Source organism: Conger conger, chromosome 2 (assembly GCF_963514075.1).
Source record: "Conger conger chromosome 2, fConCon1.1, whole genome shotgun sequence".
Lineage (NCBI taxonomy): Eukaryota > Metazoa > Chordata > Actinopteri > Anguilliformes > Congridae > Conger > Conger conger.
In genome coordinates this window covers 75,706,095-75,717,405 of record NC_083761.1, presented here as the reverse complement: position 1 = coordinate 75,717,405, position 11,311 = coordinate 75,706,095, and the positions used below count along the sequence as shown (strand labels likewise).

At 43.1% G+C, this 11,311-nt stretch overlaps 1 protein-coding gene across 6 annotated transcripts in view; it reads left to right on the top strand.

Moving 5' to 3' along the window:
* Nucleotides 1–3,847: 3,847 nt before the first annotated feature.
* Nucleotides 3,848–11,311, top strand: part of LOC133122995 (cytochrome P450 2K1-like) — a 55,091-nt gene continuing 47,627 nt past the window's right edge. For 2 of the 6 annotated variants that reach the window (XM_061233330.1, XM_061233329.1), the window contains exons 1-3: nucleotides 3,848–3,974; nucleotides 5,844–6,048; nucleotides 11,037–11,199. In XM_061233330.1, the coding sequence (XP_061089314.1) occupies nucleotides 3,865–3,974; nucleotides 5,844–6,048; nucleotides 11,037–11,199 (478 nt within the window). In that variant the 5' untranslated portion in view covers nucleotides 3,848–3,864. Of the gene's footprint in view, nucleotides 3,986–5,843; nucleotides 6,104–8,694; nucleotides 8,710–11,036; nucleotides 11,200–11,311 lie in introns of those variants that run through there. The other 4 variants (XM_061233331.1, XM_061233334.1, XM_061233333.1 and 1 more) reach the window with 4 other exon arrangements.

Here is an 11,311-nt window from a genome sequence, read left to right as displayed (position 1 = left end):
AACCAGGGATAAGTGCGCTGAAAGACCCTAGCGGGAAGTACAATTTCAACTGCTACCTGTACAACAACGATAAGGACCAGGCCCTTTTTTTTAAACAAACAAATAAACAAACAAACAACAAGCAAAAGTGACCAAACTTAAACTAGCCAAACACTGCTTACTTAGCCAAACTAAAAATACCGATACACAAAAAAGGAAATCACAGAAAGACAACAATTAAGGTTCACAGGGAGGTAGGGAGGGACGGGGAGAGGGGCTGATTGAAGAGGTGCGTCTTCAGTTTGCGCTTGAAGGTGGGAAGAGATTCTACAGTTCTGACCTCAACAGAGAGTTAATTCCGCCACCATGGAGCCAGAACAGACAGTAGTCCTGAGCGTGAGGTGGAAGTTCGGAGAGGGGGAGGTGCCAAGCGGCCTGTGGAGGCTGAACAAAGAGGTCTGGCAGGGGTGTAGGGTCTGATGATTTTTTGTAGGTAAGCTGGGGAAGACCCCTTAACTGCTTGGAAGGCTAGCACCAATGTTTTGAATTTGATGCAAGCCATGGGTTGAGTTTTAGATGGCGGTTGCCCATCCAGCTCTGGATGTCTATCAGGCAGGCCGAGATACGGGTAGAGTCTGATGGGGGAAAGGAGAGAAAGAGTTGGGTGTCATCGGCATCACAATGATATAAGATGCCATGAGCAGAGATAACAGGGCCAAGGGATCTTGTGTAAATGGAGAAGAGGAGGGGTCCGAGGACTGTTGCCCGTCTCCTCCACTGGATTGTCTCCATTTGCCTGCTGCCTGCGGTATCGGGCTCCTCTGTTCCCTGAGGAGGAGAGAGAGGTTGCTGTTGGCTCAGCTCCTCATTCGGCGGGCCCGTCAAACCTGGAAGAGGGCCGGAAGGAGGGGAGGGGTGTTCTTTTTTTGTTAAGTGTGAACATCTGGAGAGTGTATTGCTTGGGAGTGGTGTATGTTGTTGGGTAGTACTCTCACACACTATATGCAGTATTCATGGTCCAATACGCAACATCTGAAGAAATAAATGAGTGGCTCTATTACATTTTTTGCTGGGTAAGGCTAAGACAACTGACTCGGCTGACTCGGCAAAAGAGTTGAGGTGGTATCGGTTCACAGGACCCTTTACATGTAATAAGGGGTTCATTCGGAAGTGGTTGTTCATGGAATTAGCATATTTTACAATGGTGAACAATGTTCAGGGGTTCTGGGCAATTATCTATTTCTCCTGTAGCTGTATTTATTTGCTGTGCTTATCTCTCTCCTATAGCTGTATTTATGTGCTGGGATTTTCTCTCTCCTGTAGCTGTATTTATGTTCTGTGATTATCTCTTTCTCCTGTAGCTGTATTTATGTTCTGCGTTTATCTCTTTCTCCTGTAGCTGTATTTATGTTCTGTCATTATCTCTTTCCTGTTGCTGTATTTAAGTGCTGTGATTATCTCTTGCTCGCGACGGGCCTGTCTGGGAGAGAGCCTGGCCAGGATGGAGCTCTTCCTCTTCTTCACCTTCCTCCTGCAGAGGTTCCGCTTCACACCACCACCGGGGGTGTCTGAGGATGAGCTGGACCTGACACCATCTGTGGGGCTCTCCCTCAGCCCTTCTCCCCACCAGCTGTGTGCTGTGAGCCGGGCCTAAACCCCACTCCAGCTGTGTGCTGTGAGCCGGGCCTAAACCCCACTCCAGCTGTGTGCTGTGAGCCGGGCCTAAACCCCACTCCAGCTGTGGATCAGCTCAATCAGGTTCAAACCAAAGGGAACCACAGCTCGCTGTCCTCACCCTCATGTTCCTCAAAATTCAGCCAATAAGAAATGATAATGACTGCTGATTGGTAATGAACTTATTTTTACTGTATTTTCAAGTCATTGCTTTCTTTCACAGAGATTAAAGCTATTTCCACTGACCCTACTATCTGTCCATCCTGGTTTTGCTTTAACTTTTTTAGACGCAGTTGTCCATGATATAGTGAAACTCTCTGGAACTTTCTTCCACTGTGGAGAAAATGATAGTACTATGGATAGTATTAGGAGCATTTAAACTATAGATTGTCATTTGATTAACTGGGCCATTATAATTGCAAAAAGTCATAATGCACCAATTAATTTGCCTTTAGTACAGTGGTTAGTATAGTCACCTCTCCCCTTGGAGATTTTGAGCCTTCCCAGATCGCTGCTATGACAATACACCTGAGTAAATAGAAACTCTTACTGCTTATACTGACAGCAAGGGGAGCGTATGGGGGGGTCAAATTTTGGCAGGTGCAATTTTGAAGCTGCAAAAATGAAAAGACAATTACCAAATTTACCACCCATGAGTCAAAAATCAAAAATGCATCTTCAAAAATTTAATTCTGCCCTCTGCGTTCGCAGGCTGAAGATGAAGACAAGTTAACCAACCCCTGTGGCAGTTCCTTTTGGCCTAACTTGGCCAAACTTTTCTCTTGCCATCACTCTGATACAAGTAAATATTTGTCTCATCTGCCCATAAGACCTTTTCCCAGAATTCTGCAGACACTTGTATCTACTTCTCAGCAAACTAACCTGACAATCCTGTTTTTGAGGATAACTAGTGCTTCTTGCAGTGAAGCCTGAATCCTGTACATCTAAATCTGAAACTGAATAAATGTAAATATTTAACAGAATCAGCTCAATCAGGTTAAAGTCAACAACGGCTCGCTGGCCTCTGCCCCCATTCTCTGCTCACAAACCCTGGAAAGTTTTTACTGGTGCTTTATTAAACAATACCCCAGAGAAGCCTACCTTCACATCCTTGGCATGTTCCATCCTTGGCAGTTTATCAGGGAAAATAAAACAAGCACACAGTGAGCTATCTTGGAACACAGTTTTAAAAAGGGCAAAGTCCTTTTGGTTTTCCTCCAAAAATGGATCATACACAGTTCAGGTTCTTCAACTTTTAACCACAGCAAAGTAGATTATGAAAAACTACTCACCAACACGCTCCACAGATTTCCTTACCTTATTTGCTACCCTGACTTTGGAACAGGATGCTTAACCCTTAAATAGCACCCCTTTTTAACACAGGCTTGTAAATGACATACCCAAAATTAAATGGTTACCTACTCTTGAATCCTTCTGACTACAGGGACAATTCGGGTTTCTACTGAAAGGTAAGCCAGCCAGTTCTTTCCCAAACACCATAATTACTCTAAATACTACTCTAACAAAGTTACAGATGCACAAACACAGTGGAAGCTTTTTTTCTCACAGAAAATATTTTTTAAATTTGAGTGGATACAGATGCTCATGGCTGTGTCCATGGGCTTGGAAACACAATGGAACCACAGCAAAAATGCTGGATAAATCCCTTTCTAATTTGCTGACAATATCACCAAACACTAACATTTTGCATTGCTTTTTCCAAGACACTAAATGATAACATGGGTTATGTATGGTGCATAAAATAAAAATTGCATACTAAATGACAGCGGTAGGTCCAGAAGATTGTAAAAGAAAAGAAAAAAAAGTACAATATTTGCAATTATGAGATCTAGTATACTACAGTTTTTGTACAATTGATTATGCCCATGTCTCAATACTGTTACGGCTGGCTCGTTCTAGTCGTGAACAGGAAAATGAGACACGCGACAACAGGCTTACGAGATAACCAATTATTTATTTATTTACATAAGTTACTATGGGGTATGAGAGATCAGTATGACGGTAGTGTTGCATGTAGTCGGAGTAGCAATGTTGCGGGTGCAAAAATACAACCAAAACCGTCTGTCCTACGACAGGTGTGATGATGTTTGCATATGCAGTAGTACTCTAATTACAAAATTCCCAAGACAAAATACTCAAAATGAAATAACAATTCCAATACCGTAATAGGACTGGTTATTGAGGGATCGTATGTTCCGGCTCGTTGGCTCCACTTCCTGGCTCTGGCTATGTCAGCTCCACCTGTGCAGATTTTTTTGCGAAGTACCGGTTTTGGAAAAGTGCGGAAGGAGCCAGACGGAGTAAGTTACAAGTTAGTTCAAGAACCTATTGTGTATGACCGGTTTTTGTTTGAGAACCTTATTTGGATTGGACTTGTGCTGTGTATATTGACTATGATTTGGAGTTGTTTGTTTGAACTGGTAAGCAGCTTAGCTGCCGAGTGACAGAAAGGGTGGGTTGTGAAGGTAGGCTCTTGTTTTGTTCGTTCCGCTGCGGGAGGCGAGAGATCTTGGTGTCATAATAAAAGTATATCGCTTGCCATACACTTGGGGGGAAAAAAACCTCTTTTGAATGCCTGATCCATCTTGTGCAGATATGTCCTGGCATGCAGCATTCATTGCATTCAGCAGGGACATCTGATCTGTGGTCATATGGTAAAATAGTTTCTCTGGACTGAAGCCTTCCATAGAGATCACCCATAAATTAGATCAGACCTCTGCTCTTTGTCCAGTGACAAGATTATGTCTAATGGTAAGGACATATTGGTACCTCAGTTCCTTTACATGCTTTGAGTTCCTCTAATAGGGTATGGTATGTAACTGCTTCATCATGACTGCTTCATCATTCTCAGGAATGGCTGTCAAACTTACATTATGGACATTTGCTAATTTAGCATTGTCTGCTAAGACTCTGTGGTGGTATAATTTTTAGATGTATACACTCTCTGATGCATTATTGGGAACATTTTTACTTTATTACACCCACTTATTCATGTGATTATCTAATCAGTCAATTGTGTGGTAGCAGTGAAATGTAGATATGGGTCAGGACCTTCAGTTAATATTCACATCAACCTTTAGAAAGTGGAAAAATGTGATCTTTGACTGTGGAATGATTGTTGGTGGCAGACAGGGTGGTTTGAGTATCTGAGAAACTGCTGATCAGCTGGGATTTTCATTCACACTATTCTCTAGAGTTTGCAAAGAATGGTGCGGAAAAAAAATCCATTGAGCAACAGTTTTGCAGACAGAAACAAGAGACATCAGAGGAGGATGGACAGACTAGTCAAAGCTGACAGGAAGGTGACAGGAATGGAAATAGCCACACATTACAACAGTGGTATACAGAAGAGCTTCTCTGACACACAATGCATCATAACTGTAAGTGGATAGGCTACAGCAGTGGAAGTCTAAAAAATAAGTCAAATACCTAATAAAGTGCTCACTGAGTATATTTAGATAGATATTTCAGTATGGTATTAGAGTTGACATGTCAAATTGCTACCTAACCCAATTGTGTTGTGTTTTGAATGCAGTAGGTTAACATGTGCAAAAAGTGTATAAGCAAACTGAATAATAAACCATTTTGAGAATGTAATTAGATGCTCACTGATATAAAATGAGGTCATTTATATCAGTGTTTATGAAATGTTTCAAGTGGAGATGATGACGTCAATTGAAGTTTAATTGGAGTTTTATGGAAATGTACTGTATTACCTCCTACCAACAAGCCTCCAAGTAATTTTACATTTGCAAATTGGGCTGTAGAAATGTACAATTTGTTTGGTGGTTGTGTCCGACTGTGAAATGAATTAATTGAATGCATGTTTTGTCAAAGCAATGAAATAAATATACACAGTTTGGTCCACAGTGCTAACTGTGAAGAGTTCTGCAAACGTTGACTTGGAGTCAACAAATGCTTGTTAGCAATGGTAAAAAACTGAAAATATCACTGCAACTTAGGACCAAGTAGACAATTTGTGTTTTTTCAGCTTTGGTCCCGCCCACTGGCCTTCCCTGAAATAGGAGAACGATCCTTGTTGTTCAGACAGATTGCTGTAACTCTCTTGTGTCTCCCACTCAAATATAGGAAAGAAAGCCAACCTCTGCTCCTTCTGCTGCTATTGATATCCTCTCTGTCTCTCTGTCTCTCTCTCTGGGGCTGATCAGTTCAAAGGGAGGCATGTTGGAGGGGCTTTTACCTCAGATGCCCCCTCCCTTGACCCTTCTGGGGGTGGTGCTGGTGCTGTTTTTGCTTTACCTGCTCTGCTCCACCCCTGGGCCTGGAAAAGACCCACCGGGACCTAGACCCCTGCCCCTCCTTGGGAACCTGCTTCACCTGGACCTCAAACGGCTCCACGTGTCTCTCTGTGAGGTAAAGTCATGGGATTACTGCATGGGATTACTACCACTACCACAAGAAACCTCAGGTACATACTGCATTTCATGGTCAGGTTTGCAACCCAAAGAATATACAATGATACACATTTTACTAACCCCCATAACATAATCAAATAAAAAAAACCCATTTGAAAATATTAAAACAACAGAAATGTGTCAGGCTTATTAAATTGCTTATTGCACAAAAGTTGCATGTTGATGGCATTTAATCACCTGCCTGTTTAAACCTGTTTTAGAAAAAGCTCCACAAATGCACTGATCTTAGCTTGAAATGGGTGAACAGATCTATGACAGTATTTAGCCATTAATGGGCATGTAAAGGCTAAAGGTTGTCTTACATGCCATACCAAAACCTCTTTATATTTGAATGGATCTGTACGAGAATTGGGGGCTGGGACTAGATTCAGCTGTAAATTAGGCTGATACAGTATGGAGCACATTTGTAGGCTAAATGGCTTTAAGTCATCAAGGGTCTGAGGTGTAAAATGAGGTTCACATCATTGTGCCGCAGCCAGATATGCAGTAGATACTACAAGAATCGTTTCTCCTGACTAATTTTCCTGTTGAACTCAATGGAAAAAATATTGTAGAACCTGCACAGCTAGACCAATGAGGGAATAGCTGGAGGGGAAGGGGCAACGTGTTTTTCCTTTGCTGTTGTGATGCAAACAAGAGATGTTAGTTATTTGTGCTTCGTTCATGAACAGAGCACAATTACATTTAAGAATATACTGGGTCCGTCGCCACAAGTCAAATATGAATTGCGCTGAAGACAGGCCTGAAATGGATCAGTAAGATTCTTATTATTCTGTTTGCAAAAGGGGCCATGTTGTCAACACGGATATATCCGATCTGTCGTCCAAATGTCAAAATTCTAATGGGAGCATTAGAACATTCACAAAGGAGCTGAACAACACATAGAATGTGTATGTGTATGTATATATATATATATATATATATATATATATATGATCACAAAAAGTAAGCTTAGCAGTTACACATTTTTTTCTCGTAGTTATCTGACTCCAAATGAAACTCAAATTTATAATTTGGTTTTAATCATGCATGAAGCTCGGAGTGGTTACACTTGACTCTTCCTTGTGTGCCACCATTACTCAATATATGCTCCCGGGATCATTGGCTCAGGCAGTAAGAGTAGTTATGCAATGGAAGGGCCGCCGGTTCGATCCCCTGCCTGGGCTGTGTCGAAGTGTCCCTGAGCAAGACACCTAACCCCAAAATGCTCCTGATGAGCTGGTTGGTGCCTTGCATGGCGGCCAATCGCCATTGGTGTGTGAGTGTGTATATAAATTTGTGAAGAAAGACAGAGATGGGTGACCGAATGGCAGTGCCTCTACTGTGCCGGACCTGGGCATTTTGTTGGCAATTGTCCAGTAAAAGGAATGTGAGGGTGTTCTGACGGGCACCTCCATTGACTTCCCGTTCCACCCTGTTCGCAGTCATGTCCTGGAAAGGGGTCCCGCACCAAGTACGGGTCCTTATTGACTCAGAAGCCAACGCCAATTTCATATTCCATACCCTGGTCAGCCGACTGGAGGTCCCCACGTCACGCTTGACGACAGTTCTCCGGACCCCTGCACTCACGGGCGATCCTCTTGCTCAAGTCAACTACGTCACTGCTCCCGTTAGTTTGTTGGCCTCTGGGAACCATCACAAAGAGGCGTCATTCTATGTCATGAAGTCATCTCATGTTCCTGTGGTAGTAGGCAGACCCTGTCTGTTACATCACAACCCACACATTGATTAGGTTCAAGGGACTGTCAGTGGATGGAGTCTAGGCTGCCATGTCTCCTGCCTCAGCTCTGCTTCCTGTTCACCTGTCCCTCTCCAGCCCTCTGAGGAGGCATCCGCTGACATTTCCACAGTGCCGTCTGTCCACCATGATCTTCTCCAGGTCTTTTTAAGTCCCGAGCTGGCTCCCTACTACCTCACCCATCATACGACTGTGAGATCAACCTGCAGCACGCCCCCCAGAGGCCGTCTTTTCTCTCTGTCGACACCTGGGACGTGGTGAAGCCATGGATAATTACATCAGTGAATCCCTTGCCTCTGGCCTCATCCACCCCTCATCTTCCCCAGCTGGTGAAGGATTTTTATTTGTTGGGGGCCCCTGTATTGATTACCAAGGGTTCAATAACATTACAGTTAAACACTACTCCATCCATTTAATCTCCTTGGCCTTCTCTCCTCTCCAGAAATTCTTCACAAAACTCAACATGTGCAATGCCTATCTCTTGGTCCGTATCAGAAAGGGGGACGAGTGGACACCCCGCGGCCACTACGAGTACCTGGTGATGCCATTCAGGTTATCTAACGCTCCAGCCATTTTCCAGGCCATGATCAATAACATTTTACGAGACATGATCTCTAAGTTTGTGTTTGTTTACCTGGATAATATCATAATTTTTTTCTGCCTCACTCAAAGGACACAACCAACATGGTCCGGCAAGTCCTTCAATGTCTGCTGGAGAACCAATTGTTTGTCAAAGCCAAAAAATTTGAATTCCACAAGACCTCGGCTCAGTTCCTGGGATTCGTTGTCTCCCAAGGAGCACGGCTCGTGCCATGCTGCTAATGAACATCAGCGAGATGTCGCCCGGCTCCCTGGTACACGGTGAGGCAGCGGGTTTGGCTGTCATCTCAGGACATTCCTCTCCACACCCTGCTCATTGATCCGGTGTACACCGTCCTCCACCTGCTCAGGCTTCATTCTCGAGTATGCTAATGTATGTACAAAATGGCCAATTGTGTTGCCGGGTAGTAGACAACTTAATGCCTTCGAAATCACCAAGCACACAGGCAAGATGACGGTCAGTTTGACAATTTGATCTTACCTTATGTGCACAAGATATTATAGAAAAAATGTATAACTTTTCAGGGCTCCAGGGGAGAATTTGATCCCCATTACTAGGGGCGGCCTGTAGCGTAGTGGTTAAGGTTCCGAGGCTGTCACTTGGCAACTGGAAGCTTCAGCTCCCTCCACAGATTTTCGATGGGATTTAGGTCTGGAGACTGGCTAGGCCACTCCAGGACCTTAATATGCTTCTTTTTGAGCCACTCCTTTGTTGCCTTGGCCGTATGTTTTTGGTCATTGTCATGTTGGAAGACCCATCCAGGACTCATTTTCAGTGGGGAGGAGGTTGTCGCCCAAAATTTCCTGGTACATTCATCCTCCCCTCGATACGGTGAAGTCGTCCTGTAGCGTAGTGGTTAAGGTAAATGACTGGGACACGCAAGGTCGGTGGTTCTAATTCTGGTGTAACCACAATAAGATCCGCACAGCCGTTGGGCCCTTGAGCAAGGCCCTTAACCCTGCATTGCTCCAGGGGAGGATTGTCTCCTGCTTAGTCTAATCAACTGTACGTCGCTCTGGATAAGAGCGTCTGCCAAATGCCAATAATGTAATTTAATGTAATGTTCCCCGCTCGCACACCAGTTTGTCATTTCAATTCATTTGCCTGTGTATTTATACCTGTATGTCTCCATCAGTCCTTTGCAGATTGTAATGTGCTTCCAACATTTTTCTGTCTGCCTTACTTGTGTTCTGCTTTGTTTTTATTGCCCTTCCGCTTACCTTTTAAATTGCTGCTACCGGACCCTGATTGGACTTTCCTTTTACAAACTTTGGATTGTGTATTGTACCTCTGCCTGATCTGACTGCTCTCCTCTGTACAAACTTTTGCATGTGACTTCCTTCTGTGTCATCCCTCCCATGTCCAGTAGCCCCGTGTATAAACCTTTGACCACATTGTTTAAGGACAATGGAAATAAAACATTAACTGGAAAAAGCAGAAAAGGGCAAGGTGTGTCAAATCTTTTGACTGGTACTGTAGATTTAGTTTATTTTCACCTTGATCCTGGTTGCTCTATCATAAGTAAAACACAAAAACATTGGCGGTAAGAGCAGTTGTCTGGCAGTCGGAGGGTTGCCGGTTCAATTCAGCCGTGGGTATGTCGGAGTGTCCCTGAGCAAGACACCTAACCCCTAAAGGCTCCTGACGAGCTGGTTGGTGTCGTGCATGGCAGCCAATCGCCGTCGATGTGAGTGTGTGTATGAATGGGTAAATGAGTAAATGAGAAGCATCAATTGTACAGCACTTTGGATAAATGTGCTAAATGCAATGATGTTTTAAAAAAAAAAAAAACACACTTGTCATTTGTATTTATAGAATTATCCTCCTTTAACAACTTTTAAAGGAGGACATAGTATGTACTTGAGCAACAATAATATCCATACATATACAATTTAAGGCTACACCTATTACTGCATGTATAATATTAAACACTGAATTGAAAAGCATTATTTTAGGTTTAGGCATTTAGTAGATACTCTAATCCAGAGTGACATTAGAGCGAATCCAGCACAAAATTTGGTCATACCCACAAGTTCCCACAAGTTAATAGCATATAATATAATATCTTGTGCACACGATATCATGTAATATAAAGGGATATGCTTATTTGTGCAGCCTGCTTGTATCACACACGCACACACACACACACACACACACACACAATCCCAGGGAAATGGAGCAAACGCAGTTGCATTTCCACTAGCATTGAGGCTACACAATGTGGCCATCCCATTTTGCACAAGCCAATAAAGACCTAGTAAAGTAGCCAACATTAAATTCAGTGCACAGGAAATCATAAGTTGTTATCTGATATTTTCTCCTGCAGAGCTGTTTTTATGGAAAACTCATTGACCCACTCTTCATTCTGCTCTTTGTTACCAACAAATACCTTTACAGCTAGAAAATGTGATCTAGAGTCTAAATACCCTTTAAGCTTTGATGGTAATTAATATGCTACTTCACTACTTCATTCTGGGCCATTATGGGACAATAACACACCCCTCCCAGCCAAACAGAATCCAGTATTCACCTAGACCATGGTATTAACACAGACTAAATCCTATGAATTTATTTTCTGTCTCTACAGCTGTCTAAGAAATATGGATCTGTGTTCACTGTACACTTGGGCCCAAAGAAGGTGGTTGTCCTGGCAGGCTACAGGACAGTCAAACAGGCACTGGTCAACTATGCTGAAGAGTTTGGAGACCGGGAAATTGCGCCCATATTTAGAGATACTATGAAAGGGCACGGTATGCAATCTAGTCCAAAGCTAAGAATCTGTTTGTTTGACTGTCTATATGCATTTATCCATTTGTCCAACTGGACATAGCCACAGTCATTGAGTGTTGAAACATACTTTTT